Genomic DNA, 20,979 nt, shown 5'->3' on the forward strand with positions numbered 1-20,979 from the left:
GACCTGGTCGTCTTTGCACACCTGTTCCAAGTTTTACAGGGTGCACACCTTTGCGTCTGCTGACGCGTCTCTGAGGTGTAGAGTTTTGAAGACTACGGTTCTCTGATTGGCAGGAGGGTTTCTTGTTATGCCCACCCTCGGGGACTGCTCTGTGACGTCCCATGTCAATGCCTGTGTCCCCCAATGATACGGATGAGAAAACTATATTTTTGTACTTACCATAAAATCAGTTTCTCTTCTGTTCATTGGGGGACACAGCTCCCACCCATTCTTTTGTTTTTGGGCCTTTTTGGGCCTGTGTGGTTCTGAGTTTGTACATAGTGGGATTTTAGTTTTTTTTCTGTTGCTTCTCCTACTGCTTTTGCACTAACTGATTAGCTTGGTCCCTGCAGGAAGGGTATAGCTGAAGGGGAGAAGCTTACACTTTTTGTGCTTAGTGTCCACCTCCTAGCGGCAACAGCTATACCCATGGTCAAAGCCTGTGTCCCCCAATGAACGGAAGAGAAACAGATTTTACAGTAAGTACAAAAATCAAGTTTTTATTTTTTCATAATATTTGCAAAAATGTATAAAATTCTCCTCACTTTCTCATTATCGAGTATTAAGTGCAGATTTTAGCAAAATGTGAAAAAAATGAAAGGGTCTAAAGACTTTCTGAATGCATTTAGAAAAAAATTGCAATTTACTAAAGTGAAAAACTTGAGTATTTGCTTACAGCATTTTATACATGTTGCGTCAGTTTCTGTTATAAGCAGGTTTCCCTGTCTTTCCGTCTCTTTCTTTGTTGATTTGTTCACTTCTTTTTATTATTTGTCACTTTGGATGTTTATTGATTCTGGATTGGATAAATCCTGTGAAATACAGTGATGCTACATTAATAAAGACTATTATGGTATGTGATGGTTAACAAGTATTAAAAAAAAAAGCAGATTCATATGCCAAGAGTCAGTCCAGTACCACAGAAATCAGGATAGCCATGAGTTGCGTATGAAAATTCTGAAATATGCATCCCTGCTATGGAAAAGATGGTCTTCTTGCAAATTTGGCAAAAATTGCAGTCATCATATAACCCAAGAAATATAAAATAAATAAATAAATAAATCTCCTGAGATTCTGTCTGTTCTACAGTTTCTACACCCATCATCAATAAAAAATAAAAAATCATATTGCGTTTCATGTAATAGAATAGTAACCTCTGTCTTACGTATCATTTTTTGCAGGATGTGGACCAACTTAAAGCTGACACTAACTATAAGAATGTGCACTACACTGTGAACTTTGCACCAGAACTGCAAGAAATTATCACAGAAACCAAACACATGGAGCAATTGGGCTTTTCTGTTGGTGAATTACCACGAAATGTAGCCCTGCAAGAAGACAAGTTCTTAAGGTTGGTTAACTTTTGGCATTTCTTCCATTTTACAGTTCTCAAAGGGCCAGCTTTGCCCTTACGCACAGAAATAAGGAGAAATCTGTCAATCGGAGGCAGGTGTGCTCTGAAATGCTGATGATTCCAAGTTCAGCATTCATATCATGTTTCAAAAAACGACACCATATTCACACATAAGTGACAAATGGCTGAAATTAGCATGTCAGAGGGCAGGGAGATTCCACTTAAAGGGATTATCAGCAGGGACGGTGCAAGGATTTTTGCCAACACAAGCGAAGCTACATTTTGTTCCCCCCCCCGCAGCTCACCTGGCCCTGGTCCCGCTTGCATTAGCTGGCTTATCCTCTGTATGGTCCTGGTATCTTCGCTCTGCTTCAGACAATCGCTGGTTTGAGGACCGTATTTTTCGCCCTATAAGACGCACCTGACCATAAGACGCATCTAGGTTTTAGAGAAGGATAATAAGAAAAAAATATTTTCCATTACACCTCAGGTCAGACCAGCAATCAGACCCCCAATGTTAATCAGGCCCCAGATCAGACCCCCAATGCCTCAGATCAGCCCCCCATGTCAGCCATAAGCCCCCTATGTCAGCCATAAGCCCCCCATGTCAGCCATCATGCCTCCATGTCAGCCATCAGCCCCCCATGTCACATTTCTCCCCCTCCATGTCAAATCACCTATGTGACATCAGCCCTCCATGTCACATTTTTTCCCCTCCATGTCACATTTCTCCCCCTCCATGTCACATTTCTCCCCCTCCATGTCAAATCACCTATGTCACATCAGCCCTCACATTTCTCCCCCTCCATCCATGTTGCCACATTTCTCCCCCTCCCATCCATGTTGCTACATTTCTCCCCCTCCATCCATGTTGTCACATTTCTCCCCCTCCATCCATGTTGTCACATTTCTCCCCCTCCATCCATGTTGTCACATTTCTCCCCCACCATCCATGTTGTCACATTTCTCCCCCACCATCCATGTTGTCACATTTCTCCCCCACCATCCATGTTGTCACATTTCTCCCCCACCATCCATGTTGTCACATTTCTCCCCCTCCATCCATGTTGTCACATTTCTCCCCCTCCATCCATGTTGTCACATTTCTCCCCCTCCATCCATGTTGTCACATTTCTCCCCCTCCATCCATGTTGTCACATTTCTCCCCCCTCCATCTATGTTGCCACATTTCTCCCCCCTCCATCTATGTTGCACATTTCTCCCCCTCCCATCCATGTTGCCACATTTCTCCCCCTCCATCCATGTTGTCACATTTCTCCCCCTCCATCTATGTTGCCACATTTCTCCCCCCTCCATCTATGTTGCCACATTTCTTCCCCTCCATCCATGTTGCACATTTCTCCCCCCTCCATCTATGTTGCCACATTTCTCCCCCCTCCATCTATGTTGCCACATTTCTTCCCTTCTATCCATGTTGCCACATTTCACCCCCCCCTCCATCCATGTTGTCACATATTTCTTCCCCTCCATCCATGTTGTCATATTTCTCTCCCCCTCCATCCATGTTGTCACATTTCTCTCCCCCTCCATCCATGTTGTCACATTTCTCTCCCCCTCCATCCATATTGTCACATTTCTCCCCCCTCCATCCATATTGCCACATTTCTCTCCCCCTCCATCCATATTGTCACATTTCTCCCCCCTCCATCTATGTTGCCACATTTCTTCCCCTCCATCCATGTTGTCACATTTCTCCCCCCTCCATCATGTCCATTTCACCCCCCCCCCCCCCCAATGCCACATACATTTCTCCCTGCGGGCCGCACAGACAGACTACTCAGAGACATTTGTCCACACAGCTACTCACCACCAACAGCTCCGCCTCCAGTCTCCAGACCTCCGCTCCCCAGTCTACACTAGTTGATGCTGCCTGCCGCCGCAGCGCCACTCGGCAGTCACACCCCCCTGACACCGTGACTGTCTGTGTTGCTAATGCCGTGCTGCTGCTGAGCCTGCGTGCCGCTCTGTGAGGAGGCGAGGGCCGGGGCCGCACGGCACACCTGCAGGCTGGGGCGGGCGGCCGGGCAAGTCCACAAGTTATGTATTTAAAAAAATAATAATAATAATTTCCGCCCTGGCGCCGCCCCCCCTTCTCTGCGCCCTCAAGCAGCCGCTTGGTCTGCCTTATTATGGAGCCGGCCCTGATTATCAGACCTTCACAGAGATTTGAAGTACGGTATAGTCCCTTGATTGTTTTACCTTTTTCACCTCCGTTCTGTCCTGACTGATTCCTGTCACCTGTGGTGAACAGTTTTTTGTTTTTTTTTTGTTTTTTTAAAGGGACCCATAACTGAAATATCTGTGGGGTTTTGACAACCCCTTTAATGTTTTCTATGGATTGGTATTTTATGTAAATATTAATGATTTAGAAATAAAAAAATATTTTCTTACTAAAGTAAATAGTGACTTATTGCAGGGGTTTACGATGTTTAGTAAAAAAATAATCTAACTAAAATCCTTGGATTAGTAAAGCAATGTTTTTACAAAGATATTCACTATTTTACGTGGGTTTAAAGGGGTGTTCCAGTTTTATAAAGTGATGGTCTATCTTTGGATATATCGTCATTTCTGGGACCCTCACTGATCTTCAGAATTCACGGCTAGTGCAGGCTCAGCTCTGCCTCCACTTCCAAATTTTCTCTGCACATAGGTGCTCCCTTCCACCTACAGTACCTTCAAAGTGTAATTCGCGCAATGATACAATGTTTTGGCATGTGTTTGTATTGAACAACAAGTGAATGAGACTGTCAAGGACGGACTGGGAACTAAAGTCCAAGAAGACAAGGCAACACAAGAAGATAGGGTCAGCAGTAGCATAATGCAGCACAAAATACCATCCCAGCAGAACCAAATACCACAGTGCAGCACAAAGCACCTCTCCAATTGCTGCCGCATTCTGTTCTCATCCTACCGTTGTCTTTAATTAAGATATGGAGCAGGGGGCTTAGTCGGTGAGATATGGGCCAAAGCACCAAGCCAGCTCTACCTTCAGCACCTGGTTAGCAGCAGTGAGGAGGGCTCGAGTGGACACTGGCCCGCTTGGAGATTTTCTTGTAGGATCTAAGGCCAGTCTTTTCCTGGAGACTGTGCTGAACCAGTGCCCAGAAGCACCACTGTGTGGAAAGAAATAGTAAAGGAGACATAGTAGCCCCTTTATTCTTAAGATTGGTAGCGGTCACTGAGGATATGCCACAACTTGAATAACCCTTTAAACAGTGGAATTCTGTAACTTTTCAGAGATTGTTGGCAAGTTCTAAACAGTTTGGCTGAATAATGCAAATTGCTGTTATTAAAAATGTTTTTTTTTTTTTTTTACACTTACCTTTCCTGTTGATTGCAGCTTCATAAGCATTAGGGTTTATAGCTTTGACTGTAAGTCTCAGAACATTGACTGGATATTGCTTGAAACTATAGACTAGCTATGGTTCTAGGTTTATTCTTGGCTGTTCCTAACAATGTTAACACTTTTTTTACAGGTACATCGATGACCTGAAACAAATTCTTGCTTCTTACGAAAAACTGATACAGTCACTAAATGAAGCTGAAACCCAACTTCTTGATAATCACATCCGAGAACTTTTGAAAGTGTTTAGATCTGGATACAGAAGATTGAATTGGAACTCATTAGGTATCAACATTTGAACACATTTCTCTTTCGCTCTACTGCACATTATTTTAGCTTGGCTAAACATATTAGATTCTTCTTAGAAATAGATGAATGTACTTTTTTTGATTAGTGATGCTGAAAGTGAAGGAAAGATCAAAGCATATTTTTTACGATAATGATGTATCAGTGTAAAATTAGGATAAGCTAGAGCAGGGATGCTCAACCTGCGGCCCTCCAGCTGTTGCAAAACTACAATTCCCAGCATACCCTAATAGCTGTAGGCTGCCCAGGCATGCTAAAGTGTTGTAGTTTTGCAACAGCTGGAGGGCCGCCGGTTTGGCATCCCTGAGCTAGAGTATTAAAACAGAGGAGTTTTTTTTTTTTTTACAGATGGAAGGGCAATAGAAGTGATGACATAAGATGGCCATACGCATTAGACAGAAGTAGATTGATGGTTGAACAGCTGTGGAGTGAATGGTCATCTGGTGAATGACACAGCCATATACATTTTAATCTATATTGACTGTTACTATCCAATAGAGGAACAATCTTTGTGGGAATGATTGTGGATGAAAAATCTTTCATAAGAATGAAAGATCTTGCATCCAATCCAACTATTGGACAAAAACTGGATGCTGGTATCACTGGTTAGGCAAAAATGCTTGTTCATGGTTAAATTTCACCTGACAATGGCCCTGGTTACACCGGAAATCTGACAACTGACACTGTTAGGACTGCGTTGGATCTAGGTAGACCCAGCAGTAGCCTCCTAGAACCAGCATCCTGGCGATCATATGATCAGTCACCTGATCACCAGGGCAAATGGAGACAGCAGCCTCTAATCTATATACAGCGATTCCTGATGAGACAGAAAGGGTAACAAAATGATATTGCCTTCTCTCTCAGGTCCCCACAGGTTTAATGCACACGATCAGGATTGCGTGTGGATTTTCTGAGCGGATGTGCATGCGGAAAATCCACACCTTAGTTCATGTACATTGTATTCTATGAGAATTTGAAATTCTCATGCACACGATGCAGATTTTTTTTCTGCATGGATTTTGACCTACGGTGCTGTTTCTTAATCCTCAGCATGTCAGTTTATTTTATTTTTTCTGTCCGGATTTTCTCCATTCACTTCAATGGGGAGCGTAAAATCCGCATGCAAATCCGCACCAATTGATGTGGATTGACCGCACGGATTTTCCTGTGAACACCTGCAGATTTCAGTGTGGATTGTCCCCCCATAGATGCCTCCCAATAATGTGCCAGTAACAAGTACCCCCACAGATGCCCCCCAATCATGTACCAGTAACAAGTGCCCCATAGATGCCCCCCAATCATGTGCCAGTAACAAGTGCCCCCATAGATGCCCCCCAATCATGTACCAGTAACAAGTGCCCCCATAGATGCCCCCCAATCATGTGCCAGTAACAAGTGCCCCCATAGATGCCCCCCAATCATGTGCCAGTAACAAGTGCCCCCATAGATGCCCCCAATCATGTGCCAGTAACAAATACCCCCATAGATGCCCCCAAATCATGTGCCAGTAACAAGTTCCCCTATAGATGCCCCCTAGTCATGTGCCAGTAACAGATGCCCCCATAGATTCCCCCCAATAATGTGCCAGTAACAGGTGCCCCCATAGATGCCCCCCAATCATGTGCCAGTAGTAGTACCATATAAAAAAAACCAAAAAACTTATACTTACCTCCATCAGGCTGGCAGCGATGCAATGCAGGCCTCTTCCGGCCTGTGTCCCGCGCTGTACGGCTCAGGCCTAGTGCCTGCAGCATATCAGAGGCTGGTGCAGGCGGCGCAATGATGTCCTCGTGCTGCCTGACGCCTCTCCCTCCCCTGCCCCGCCGCAGCACTTCATCTGTATCACTGTCCTGAGGACAGCGATACAGATGACTATGGAGATGAGCGCTTCTCCCTGTGCCCTGTCGCCGCCCCCCACGTCACCAGTGGCCAGCGGGGCTCAAGAGGCAGCTGCCTTGGGCCCCCCAGGAGCAACTGGGCCCGGGGCAGTGTTAAAGACGGCCCTGCTTCCAACAATGCCCATAGGCAAATAGCCCAAAAATAAATAAATAGGAGTGGCTTAGGAATAACTCTGTGAATGTCCTTGAGTGGCCCAGCCAGAACCCAGACTTGAACCCAATCGAACATTTCTAGAGAGACATGAAAACAGCTGTTCACTGACGGTACCCATCAAACCTGACAGAGCATGAGAATGGCAGAAAATCCCCAAATCCAGGTGTGCAAACCTTATGGCATCTTACCAATGAAGACTGGAGGCTGTAATCGCTGCCAAAGGTGGTTTAGCTAAGTACTGAGTAAAGGGTCTGAATTCTTATGTCAATGCAAGATTTTAGTTTTTTTCAATAAATTAACATTTATTCCCGTTGTCATTATGGGGTATTGAGTGCAGAATGATGGGAAAAACTTGAATTTATTTTTATTTTCAGCACAAGACTGCAACTTTAAATAAAAAACATTGTATTACTTATTTCTAGGTATTGGCGACTTCATTAACCGTTGCACCCAGGCAGTCTCAAAGTTTGAGTCTTTGGTACTTAAAATTCAGAAGAATGCAAACGACATTGACAATAAACTGACTGCTATTGAATCTGCAAACCTTTTTAAATGTATCAATAAGACGGGAACAGATCTTCCAGGTATGTTATAACGCCACAGACCAAGCACAAATCTAACAATCTTTTCTTTTTTTTTTTATGTTATACATGGTCAGATACTACTTTTTGAAAAAACTGTGTGATAGTTTTTATTTCATAAGCAATATTTGGAGTTGCCTTTTGACTTATGTAAGTCTAAGTTTATAACATTGGGTAGCATCAGCACTTATGTCATATGTGCAAAAAAATAGGATCCACGCGATACAAATAGTTCAGAAGACATAATGTTTCAGTAGCTGCAACATTTTAAAAATCTCCAACGCGAGTGGATTACGTGGCAGCCCTTTACTGTAGGTCCCAAATGTTGTAATCAAGACCTAAACACAGGATGTTTTTACCCCCAACTGCGGCAGTAGATGTAGTGATAGTTATCATATTTTCCGGACTATAAGACCCCATTTTTAGACAACAAAATATAAGAAAACAGTATTTTCTACTTATTAAAACTTCATTGGTGGTTTAAAGAAATGGAGGGGTCAGCCCTTTGCAGGCATTGCACTGGAGCATTTCCGTCGCACACCCAGCACCAGCTTTCTATCATTAATGCCAGTGTACTGTATGCACAGTTCCAGCACAATGTTTCTGTTGCTGTCAGTGCCAGCTCACCTATCAAGGTGCCCATAACTAGTGATAAGCAGCATAGGCAATATTCGTTTTCGCGATATTTCGCTAATTTTTTGCATAATATTCGCAATAAATTTGTGATTTCTAGAATTCGTGATCTCGTCATTATTTTCGTGATTGCACAAATTGGCACTAATAGTGCGCATATTTTTTGCGCAATACATGCAACTTCCCATTTTATCAGGTCTGAGTAGATATTACTGATTGGTGCACTAAGTATTGATGTGATATCACAGCACTGTGTTTGTAGCATGTATGTATGGACAGCAGAGAAACAGTAATTCCTATCACACTACCTAACACCTAACATCAGCTACACTATATCACTATCTAACCTACACTGACTATCTCCCACTAACTGTATTATATATATATGAGCTAACTATCTAATGTAATTGGATAAGGAATAGGATCCAGATCAAAGCACAGAACACAGCAATGTCGCTGCTCTCTGTCTCTCAGAACTGCAAAACAAACGGCAGAAAATGGCTATATAGTAAGGGGTAGGCTACATTCCTATTGGTTGCTAGGGATGTTGCTAAGCTCTGACAAAGATATTGCAGCCTTCCCATTGGACCACAAGCAAGAAGGGAGGTTTACTGAAAAATCTAGAATATTCGCGATTACGAATATATAGCACTATATTCTACATTTTCGCGAATTATCGAAGTGCCGATATTCGCGATAAAAATTCGTGATTTTGAATATTCGCGATCAACACTACCCATAACATGCCCAGAGTCCGTTTATTCAAAAACTCCTGTTGTATGTCAAGTACCAATTCACCTGTCAAACATTCACCCAACAATTTATCCATTGCATGCCCGTCACAGCTCACTCGTCCTTATATGCCAGGCTGATGTTTTTCCACCTGCCCAATATACCTCATGTATTTCTTGCATAGCGACAGGATACATGTATTCAGTACCCTACCGTGGGACAGGATCAACCAGTGACCGGATCTTCCACACCCTATTCAAACTTCCGCACCAGTGACTGGAACCTGACAAATACAGGCCGCAGCCTGGGGGCTCAGTTCATACGTAACCCAGACCCCCATCACACTGAGCCCTGTTCCAGTTCCTAATGTCAGAGATGAACACGGCCAGCCCCTGAATGCCATCGCCTTTTCACATGGCTGACATCTCTAGTAGCGGAGCTCCCCAGACATAGGCAGGATCTACTGCTGCTGCATGTGGAGGAGGAAGACAAGCTGTGAGATTGCTTATTCAGTCTGTGACACCGGTCCCTTCACTCTAGGACACGGAAGCTGCGCAGCTGGCACTGGTTCAAAGAAACATAAAAGGTGGGCACACATACTGTGAGGGTATGTAAGAGCTCCAGGGGGAACTGCAGGAAATCCGGCAGTCAGAGAGGTCTGGCACTTCTGGACCACCCAGACTGCTGACTATAAGATTTTTTTCTAGCTAAAAAAGTGTGTCTTATAGTCCAAAAAATACAGTAATTTGTCCTCACCGCTAGTTTCCATGAATAACCCCCACTTTGTATAACTGTATTGTTCATTGCTTCTTTTGTAGGTGTCAAGGAATTCTTTGAATACATTGAAAATGAGCGGTCCAGAGACGTCGAAATTATGGTCAGAAAGTATACTGCCATTGGATCTATCTTAACAAAAATAGAAGGCCTAGTGGTGAACATGAACACAGGGAAGAATCCGCAGATGGCTCAGTATTACGCTTTCTGGGAAAACAAAGTGTACACCACACTGACAAAGATGGTCATAAAGTAAGGTTTGATTGATTACTGCATGTATTTCCACACGGGAATAAAGCCTTTATATTTCATGATGAATATATTTTACAGCTATCATGATTCTATTAGGAAACTTCAAAGTATTTATTTCTGTTTTTACAGGAACTTCCAGGCTTTTAATGCGGCTATTATCGCAAATGTTCCTCTCTTTCAAGTTGAAACCATCCTATCTGCTCCAGAAATAATTCTTCACCCTAACTTCAATGAAATCTTTAAGTTGATTGTACAGTGCTACAAGGGATGTCTTGAAACCACAAAGGTAATGCTATAATAGGGGTAAACATTATAGAAATGTAAAGAAATATGTGATCCCAGCCAATCAGCTGTTTGAGAAGGCACTGGCTCTCATGTAAGCCCTGCGGCCTTCACCCTGCTCGCCAAGCACAGCGTCGCACATTGGGCTGAGCTGCGCTTAGGTCATGTGACCCATGAATGTGTCGTCACACTCAGCCTCGGGAAAGCTGTGAGAAGGCCGTGGCGCTATTGCTATTTTCGAACAGCTGATCACTGGGGGTCAGATCCCCACTGATCAGCTACAGATGACCTAGCCAGAGGATAGGAGAATGTCACCGTAGAGTTCCATTTAAAAAAATATATAAAATGTGTACATTAACATATACGTTTTTTTAACCTGACTTTGCAGGATGGAAAAGTGTGTGTACTGTGCTTCCCCTTCCCCTTCTGCATCTGTACTTCAGTGACCAAGCAGTTTTTTGGGGGATTGTCACCTTCCAATAGCTGTAACTTTCTTATTTTTCTAACGATGTAGCCGTTTCTGACAGGCTCTCTATTAGGCTGCGCCTCTGGCATGACCTAATAGGGCAGATATACAGGGTAGACATGGGATCCTTCATTGGACCCCAGCTGCCATGTACAGACATCAGCACCCCACGATCTCTATCACGGCGTTGCCCATGCTTGAAGAAGAAAGCCTCTCTCTCTCTGAAACCACTTAGATGCCGCCGTCGCTATTGACCTCGGCATTTAAGGGATGAAATGGCTGGCATTGGAGCTACTTCTGATTTGGGCCATTAGAGTAGGAGCCCAGCTGTCATAAGAGGGCTGAGCTCCTGCTTTCCGCTGCACGGGAGACCCAAGCAGCTCATATTCTAAGGGGAATCATTTATTTATTTATTTTCATTTTCAGACCTGCTTTGAAAAAAATATTAGCGCAAATCTGGTAGGTGTGAACTACACCTCCCGTTTTTGTCTGCATTAGTTTTTATACCTGAGGTTGTTTCCATTTTCCATTCTATCCTCCTGTACCATCGGTACCCTAATGTTTCAGTACAAACTAGAATAAATATTTTTTGGAATATGTGATGATTCTTTTTCCTAACACCCATTTGTTTTGCTCACAGAGTTTTGTACGCTGGATGCATGGAACCTGCATGCTCTGTCCTCCTCAAAAATCCGAAGACGATGAACCCATTATCTACAGTTTTTACAATGACATTTACCAGAATCCTCAGATCACAGAACAAGCTCTTATTATCAACCAGAACATGCACAAGCTGCTCACATCACTTACAAAGTACCTAAACCGGTGGAAGAGATACCGACCTTTATGGAAGCTGGATAAGGCCATTGTACTGGAGAGGTTTGCCGCCAGGAAGCCATCCTGCGTCACATTTGATGAGAAGTTGCAGTTCTATAGTCGGCTAGCGCTGGAGGTTATGCAACAGCCCTTAATTAAAGATGAACAGTGTATTAGACTCTATCTGGGACCGCTAGCCTACACTGTGCAGGAAAATGCTAGCGCATGGGTAAACTCCCTTGGACACCTTCTGAATGAGTCTGCCCGTGAACAGCTGTACGGTCTCAGAGATGAGTTGGATGTATGTGCCAATTTATTTTCCTTTATAAGCCTTTAGAACATATCCTCATCTTCCATTCTATCTATATGATCAGTACCTATGCAATTTAACACTGCTCTTAAATCTGAATAGCTCTAAGGTAGCTTGCTTGTTATGGTATATTGTTTTGTATTGTTAGTTATGCGTCGTAAAACGCAAATTGGTGTGTATTTTATCATATTCACTCTAAATTAGCTCTTTATGATTAAACTACAGTATCTTGCTGATCACCTTAAGGGTGCATTCACGCGACCGTATAAATGGATCCGTTCCGCAAATTTGCGGAACGGGTGCGGACCAATTCATTTCAATGGGGCCGCTGTCCGCATCTGCTGTTTCGCTCCATGGCCCCACAAAAAAGATAGAGCATGTCCTATTCTTGTCCGGACAAGCTTAGGCATTCTCTATATAGCGCTGGCCATGTGCGGTCCGCAAATTGCGGAACGCACACGGCCGGTATCTGTGTTTTGTGGATCCACAATTTGCGGACCGCAAAACACTTACGGTCGTGTGAATGCACCCTTAGATTTAAGATAACATCAGCTGAACCAACAAATTTCTGCAGGATCGCCCAATGATCATAAGTTGTACGATGGACTCCTGACTCCTGCCCTGACATTGATGCCTGATCCTTTGTTCCTGCTGAAGATGCACCACGGGTTATAGGGGCCTGGAAGCGGTGTATTCCCATTTCACGTTGAAATAAAACAAATGTTCAGCTGACCTTTATTTCATATGTATGGCCAGTTTACAACTTGATGGATTTCTTAATTTGTTTCTTCCACCTTACTAACTGTTACAATGAGTGTGGTGGACATCCTTTTTTTTTTTTTTTTACTCGTTTTATTGAGAATAACAAGTGTAAATTGGTACATTATCACATATGTCAACATTCCAGTACAAAAATTTACATACTCATACACTGCAATAATATCTTCCGATACTGGCAGATATGAAGCACATTTTCCCATGTGGGACATCAGTAACATCAATATATAACATCACCTAGTAGTATACAAATCTCTACCTAACCCAATATTACCCAGTGGTGGACATCCTTCTCTGATACACAGGGAGTAAATATGCATTTATGAATACTCTGGTCTCCACTGGAGCAATAGGGTTCCAGGGGTAGTCACCCACTGGCTAGAGCTCATGTTGCTAGGTTATGGTTCAGATGTTTAGAGTCCATTTTATAAAGTTTCTCAAATTTTCTTTTGTGTTTTAGAGACTGTCAATAAATCTGATGAGGACACCAGATACTCTTGAAGATCTTAAGTTTGTTCTTGCCACAATTGCGGACATTAGAGATATGTCTCTAGTTGTTGAAATGCGATATCGAGATATCCAAGAAAGATATAGAACCCTGACAATGTATAATATTGAGGTGGGTAGATGCAGGAATGTGATTTTGAAATGTTTTTTCAAAAAGAAAAAAAAAAAGACTGACCTCTTAACCATTGTTATAAGGAGTGCTGTCAAGTGATGAATGAATGTGGTGTGCATATGTAACTGCCATTATTTTGACTGGCTTAATGCATTAACGCAACAAAAATGCATTGTTGAAGGTTGTCCAGACTTTACTAAGTGATGGCCTACTGGACAGCGCTGTCTACTAGAAGTTTGAAGGAGCTGTGTAGTTCTGGTGATAGAGCTACCCCCGGGGATAGGCCGTTGCTTAGTAAAGCCCGGACAACTCCTTTAAAAAGGTTTTCTGGATAGTTCATCAGTATCTGACAGGTTGGGGTCCGACACTTGGGATCCCTTCCAATCATCTGTTTGAGAAGGCACCAACTCTCGCAGTAGCACAGCGGCATTCTCACAGCTTTTCCTACGCCAGTGACCACACGTTCTACGGTCACGTGGCCTAGGAGCAGCTCAGCCCCTTTCAAGTGAGCGGGATACCATGTACAGCCGCTATACAATGTACAGCGCTGTGCTTAGTAAGCCTAGAGAAGGCAGCGGCGCTCACAGGAACAGCTGATGGGCAGGGGACACCCACTGATCAGATACTGATAATCTATCCATTGAATAGGTCATTAGTATAAAAAAAATCTCAGAAACCCATTTAATGATCATAAGGCTCATACATGGAAAATGGACAAGAAAAGTATACAGTTATATGCTTATTGACCTATTTATTGGTAGAAATATATATACATCTCTGAAATAGATTTAAATAATATCTCATCCTCAAATATCTGAACTTCACTGAAACTTTTTCTATATAAATATTACTTTGTATAGATACTACTTTTCACTATTAGGTTCTACCAGTATAAGTACTGTTGGTTTAAAATAATGTAATCCATTTATCACTATAATTGGTGCACCTCCTTTGGGGCCCTCACACTAGGACAGGCCATGCTGTACACTTTGTGTTTTACTTTCTTATTGTATTTATGGTTTACAGATCATGCATGATATCATATATTAAAAAAACGTTTGGGGTCATTTATCGAACTGGTGTAAAGTAGAACTGGCTTAGTTGTCTATAGCAACCAATCAGATTCCACCTATCATTTTCCAAAGGAGCTGTCAAAAATGAAAGGAGGAATCTGATCGGTTGCTAGGGGCAACTAAGCCAGTTCTACTTTACACCAGTTTGATAAATGACCCCCTTAGTATTTCCCTCCTGCCCCACCCAGTTTCCAAATACGCCGTCAGACACTCCCAGGCAATGCGAAATGCAGTGCTTCAGATTTCTACAAAATTTATGATTTGTTTTTATTAAGTGGAAGAAAAATTGTAATAAAAAATGTAACAAAAAAAAGTTGCCCTCTGCATCGTCCACTTTATCCAACTTCTATGTTAGAAAAAGTGGAACAGGTGCTTCACAAATATGGTGCACTGTCTGAACAGCATATTTATCTATGCATTTACACCAGACAACTGACATAAATGCTGATAAATCTCCTTCCCTTCAAGTAGTATGTTATGAACCTGTCTGCCTGCAGCAACCACTAGGGGGAGCTCAGTGCATAGAAATGTATACAATTACCTTTGATATTAGCAGAAGCTGTAAATAATCTCTTTGCACTAAGCTCTCTCAAGTGGCAGCAGTGTTTTCAGGCTGGGAATAGAAGTAGTAGTTCAGTCTGGGTCCTGTAGCATTCATGTGGTGTGCCTCCATAGAAGGACACACTGATATGTGGGGGGGGGGGGGGGGAGAGTGCATGTCTCTATAGAAATTAATAGGTCAGTGTGCTGTCTGTGAAAAAAAATCTATAGCACATTGAAGATTGCTATTGCTTTATGATTTGTGAAACACTTAAAAAATGCCCAGGCCTCATTGATGGAAATATCTATACTATGTTTGTTTTTTCCCTAGTTTGATGAAGAAGAGAAAGTTTTGTCTGAGAAAATAACACATATCTGGGAAGATCTGTTCCTGGAATCAAAGCAGGTGGATCGCAGCCTTGGAAAAGTGAAAAGGAAATTTACTCAGGTAATTTTACTTCTTCAGTGTTCTGTGCCATTGAATATATAATACAAGTATTCAAGACTGCATATAAAGATGACATATAACACTAAATAGCATTTATTATCTCTTTTTTTTAACTCCTTTACCTCATAGATAACAGGTGTCCCAGAGACTGTAGTAAAGTTCTGCAGTCCTTACTGTCCTGCAGTGATGGGGCTCAATGCTCCTATACCTGTAGAATAATCAATCAGCCCAGTGGCACTGAAGAAGACCTTATGTGAATGGCCTAAATGGCTGTTTACATTTAAAGAGAGTCTATCTCCAGGACATTTAGGCCTCTTTGACACGGGCGTTGCGGGAAAATGTGCGGGTGCATTGCGGGAACACCCGTGATTTTTCTGCGCGAGTGCAAAACATTGTAATGAGTTTTGCACTCGCATGTGAAAAATCGCACATGTTTGGTACCCAAACACAAACTTCTTCACAGAAGTTTGGGCTTGGGATCGGTGTTCTGTAGATTGTATTATTTTCCCTTATAACATGGTTATAAGGGAAAATAATAGCATTCAGAATACAGAATGCATAGTAAAACAGCGCTAGAGGGGTTAAAAAATAAATAATTCACCATGGTAAAAGATCATGTGACGTACCATGTGATGTCGGGAGTGACGTCATCAAAGGTCCTTTACCTATAATGAATGCTCACCACAGGTCCTATTCAGTAAAGGGGACAGAAGGAGATGCCGGCATCGCGATCAAGTGGACTAAGGTGAGTTAAATGATTTTTTATTTTTTTTAACCCCTCCAGCGCTGTTTTACTATGCATTCTGTATTCAGAATGCTATTATTTTCCCTTATAACCATGTTATAAGGGAAAATAATAATGATCGGGTCTCCATCCCGATCGTCTCCTAGCAACCATGCGTGAAAATCGCACCGCATCCGCACTTGCTTGCAGATGCTTGCGATTTTCACGCAACCCCATTCATTTCTTTGGGGCTTGCGTTACGTGAAAAACACACAAAGAGGAGCATGCTGCGATTTTCACGCAACGCACAAGTGATGCTTGAAAATCACCGCTCATGTGAACAGCCCCATAGAAATAATTGGGTCAGGATTCCGTGCGGATGCTGTGCGTTCACCTCCCGCATCGCATCCGCGCGGAAAACTAGCTCGTGTGAAAGGGGCCTTACTGTCAAACCAAGCACAGTGCCTTGTAGGGATAACACAGCTGAATGTACTGATACCTTTCACTTAGTGATCCGCTGCTTCATTGTGGAGAAAAATCCATATGCGAATGACCAGTTAAGTGCACCGAGGGCAGGCCAAAGTCTCTCTGTGCACCCTTGTTCCTCCTGCTTCCTCTGCCAACCACTCTCCTTGATTGACAGTGTCAGGTTCCTGCATAGTTCTCTCCTGGCCCTGTCAATAAAGATGGAGATGGAGGGGTTGGCAGAGGAAGCAGGAGGAGCAAGGGTGCACAGGAGACTTGCCCCAATTCCCCTTAGTGCACCTAAAGCGGTTGTCCCATGATTAAAAAATGAAAATCATACACCATATACTACATGACAATCTCTTTCTAACAAAGCTAGAACCAGCCCTGTACCTTACATGGATCCAGAGATCTCCCCATTCATTGCTCTGCTAGATTTATATCAAGCAGCAGCTCAGGGGAGTGTCTTCTGCTGCAGCTAAGGGGGGTGTCTCAGCTCTACCTATCACAGCTCAGGGGCGTGTCCATGCTCTACCTATCACAGCTCAGGAGGCAGTAGGGTGAAGGATGAAACTGAGCATGTGCGGCCTTCTCAGTGAGCAGGTCAAAGAAACAAGGAAAATAAACAGCAGGTGGCGCTATACAGATACATTTTATTGAATCACTCAGTGGCTATACACTGCAATTACAAAAGTATTCAGATCCAGGTGCTGGTTTGAAAACTGTAGAATATTCTTTGTGGGACAACCCTTTTAAGTGCTTATTGGCATATGGATTAAAAGTACTTTTTTTCCAGATTGTAGCAATGGATCGCCAAGTGAAAGTTATCCTTACATTCAGTTGGGCCAGCCCTAATCACCTATGCCTGGTTTGTCAATGAATTTCCTGGCTACAGATTCCCTTTAACCCTCCTAATTGAGAAGAGATGCATAGGGTTCTGTGCAGGACACTTTGTAGGGAGTCAGTGATGGGCAGTATATGGGGTCTTGCTATAAACTACCTGTGGATGACTGTGTTATGGGACCTTGTGGTTTGTACTGATATTTGGGCAGTACATTAGAGTTGTTATGGAGCACTGACTAACACTAGGGACTAACAGTTTTATAGAGGTCTTTTTTTCAGCACACTGACATTGGCTGAGAATATTAAGGAAGCACTGACAATGTTATGAGGGCAGCATAAAAACATGTACTTTTTAAAATGCTTTCCCCCCCGTAGATTACAAAAGATCAAATTGAAGACTATAAGAAAGAGGTGGTTCAGTTTGCAGAATTGTTCCGTTCTGAAGGACCTGGAGCTGTTGGAGATGACCTTGATAAAGGTACCGTATAATAATGTGTACAGATAGGAAGTTAAAGAGATTGTCCTATGGATGATCTCTAGGACCCCTAATAATCACTATAATCAGGGTACTGAGCACTCAGTTCCTCCTTATTGCACTGCCGCAGTGAGGAAGAGTTTGAATAGAGCGGCGGTGGTCACGCATGCATCCTGCTGCTCCTAGACTAGGTGGAGGCATCCCAGTACAGGGTTCAGTTGTTTCTGTCAGACATTAAATGTAGTGACAGGGTGCATGTGAGTCCATCATTCCATTCAAACTCCAAAATTCAAATAATTGGCAAAAACGAATGGTGCTTTTACCATTCCATTAGTTAAAATGACCATTTTGTGCCAATTAAAGGAAACCTGTCACCTGGATTTTGTGTATAGAGCTGAGGACATGGGCTGCTAGATGGCCGCTAGCAAATCCGCAACATCCAGTCCCCATAGCTCTGTGTGCTTTTATTGTGTAAAAAAAACCTATTTTATATATATGTAAATGAGGCTACTAACGTTTCCGGAGCCCAGCCACGCCCACTGTGAAGGAGCCCAGCACCGCCCTGCATCCTCCGAATCTCCTCCTTGCTCCCCGACGTCACAAAGCTAGAGCGCCGTAATCTTGCGATGCGCGAGCTAGTGCATGCGCAGTGTTGGCATAGTGTTCCTTCCCTGTGCTGGCATCAGCCTCAGGTAAGCGTACTGCGCATGCGCTAGCTCACGCATCGCGAGATTACGACGATCTAGCTTTGTGACGTCAGGGAGCAAGGAGGAGATTCGGAGGATGTGGGGCGGTGCTGGGCTCCTTCAGAGTGGGCGGTGCTGGGCTCAGAGTCAGAGAACGCTGGACTCATCTCTGATGCATGGAGGAGACAGGACTCCTCTAAGGTTCATTTGCATATCTATAAAATCGGTTTTTTGACACAATAAAAGCACACAGAGCTATGGGGACTGGGTATTGTGGATGTGCTAGCGGCCATCTAGCAGCCCATGTCCTCAGCTCTATACCCCAAATCCAGGTGACAGGTTCCCTTTAAGTAGCAAATACTAGAAAATCAGACGTGTTGTATGGTGTTTTTTTCTTTATTACCAGTGGACGTTTAAAGGGACACTACAGCCTGAAAAACAAAAAAAAAGCCAAAAAAACATGCTAAGAGTGGGTTCACACTAGCGTTAGGGATTCCGTTATGGCTTTCCGTTATAACATGGTTATAACGGAATCCATAAGACGAAAGTCAAAACGGAAGCCTTTAGAGGCATTCCGTTTTGATCCGTCTTAATAGAAGTCTATGGGAAAGCAAAACGGATCCGTCTGGGTCCCGTTATGCAAGGCAGAAAACAAAGTCCTGTCGACAGGACTTAGTTTTCCGTCTTGCATAACGGGACCCAGACGGATCCGTTATGCTTTCCCATAGACTTCTATTAGGACGGAAAGCCGTTTAAAGGCTTCCGTTTTGCATTCCGTCATAATATAAGTCTATGGGCAGAAGAACGGATCTGCCTTTCCGTCTTATGGATTCCGTTATTTTCCGTTATAACCATGTTATAACGGAAAGCCATAACGGAATCCCTAACGCTAGTGTGAGCCCTCCCTAAGTTTGTCTTTACCTCTTTCTGCTTGCACATCTTCAAACTGCTACAGTAAGGAGATTTAGGAGAAGCTTAGCGGCTTCTTACAAAACCATCTCCTGTGTGTGCAGGTATACTAGACAGTACCAGTGCACTGACACTACAGATAGCAGTTTTAGGATATTTCGTGATGTCAGACAAGTCCCTCCTTCCTCCTTTCCCCTTCATCTTTGCCTGGAGGTTTACGTGCACTAACACGACCTCACAGTCACATAGGAAATTCAGGAAAGGGACGAAGCTTAATTCCAGTATACTTCAATAGACGACAGTCAGAGCTCCGTGAAAGCACTGGAAACTTCAAAATTAAGTAGCTTGCCTTCTTACAAAACCTCCTCCTGTGTGTGTGCAGGGATACTAGACAGTAGCAGAGCAGTGACATGACATGACAAAAAGTGCTACCCAGCTTTCCCAGGTGCCTGAATGTCTAGTTTGCCTATACAGGCAGAAAGGATTTCTCATTGTCTGTCTAGGGAAATCTGACATCCATCAGTGCGGGAAAGCTGGATTATAGGTCTTGTGGATCTGTACACACTATCCAGAAAATGATACCTTTACATTATACAATTAACCCAGCTTTCCCAGGAACCTGAAAGGTAAATCTGCCTTGCTATGGCACTATGGAACGAGGAGCAGGATTTGTTTTGGTAGATTTAGTATGCTGCATTCTCTATTACAGCTTTCACAGGACCCTGAAAATCAAATCTGCCTATATTTAGAGAGGAGGGGGGGGGGGGGGGTCTGTTTTGGTAGGTTTAGTATTCTGCAGTCTATTACAGTTCCACATAGTGATATCAGTATCTGAGGAAAGGGATTTAGGAGTAATTATTTCAGAAGACTTAAAGGTGGGAAGACAATGTAATAGAGCAGCACGAAATGCCAGCAGAATGCTTGGATGTATAGGGAGAGGTATAAGCAGTAGAAAGAGTGAAGTGCTTATGCCGCTGTACAGAACACTGGTGAGACCTCACTTGGAGTATTGTGCGCAGTACTGGAGGCCATATCTCCAGAAGGATATAGATACTCTAGAGAGAGTTCAGAGAAGAGCTACTAAACTAGTACATGGATTGCAGGATAAAACTTACCATTAGCCGCCTTGCACACCTGGAGAGCCGAAGCCCGTGATGCACCGCCCAAGAGGCCCCCACTGCCCGAGCCGAATGAGCAGTCACCCGGAAGGGCAGGGCCCGGTCCTTAACGCGGTATGCTTCAACAATAGCCAAACAAATCCAACAGGAAATTGAAGTTTTTGACGCTGCCAGCCCTCGTCTCGGTCCCTATGGAATCACGAGCAGGGAATCCGTTCACCGGAAAGATGCCGCCTGGGACAGATAGACTCGAACGGCTCACACCAAATTCAGAGTATGGAGCAACTGCTCCCGAGGATGAGACGGGGCCGGAGAAAATGAAGGGAGATTAATCTCCTCAT

General features: G+C 43.4%; 1 protein-coding gene across 1 annotated transcript in view; it reads left to right on the forward strand.

The window, feature by feature from the left end:
* Positions 1-20,979, forward strand: part of DNAH10 (dynein axonemal heavy chain 10) — a 155,084-nt gene that overhangs the window by 32,268 nt on the left and 101,837 nt on the right. The window contains exons 15-23 of the mRNA XM_040416217.1: positions 1,221-1,390; positions 4,891-5,042; positions 7,538-7,699; positions 9,880-10,087; positions 10,217-10,373; positions 11,476-11,952; positions 13,199-13,357; positions 15,302-15,418; positions 17,826-17,928. Of these exons, the coding sequence (XP_040272151.1) occupies positions 1,221-1,390; positions 4,891-5,042; positions 7,538-7,699; positions 9,880-10,087; positions 10,217-10,373; positions 11,476-11,952; positions 13,199-13,357; positions 15,302-15,418; positions 17,826-17,928 (1,705 nt within the window). The remainder of the gene's footprint in view (positions 1-1,220; positions 1,391-4,890; positions 5,043-7,537; positions 7,700-9,879; positions 10,088-10,216; positions 10,374-11,475; positions 11,953-13,198; positions 13,358-15,301; positions 15,419-17,825; positions 17,929-20,979) is intronic.

The sequence above is a fragment of the Bufo bufo genome, chromosome 2 (assembly GCF_905171765.1).
Source record: "Bufo bufo chromosome 2, aBufBuf1.1, whole genome shotgun sequence".
NCBI classification, from domain to species: domain Eukaryota; kingdom Metazoa; phylum Chordata; class Amphibia; order Anura; family Bufonidae; genus Bufo; species Bufo bufo.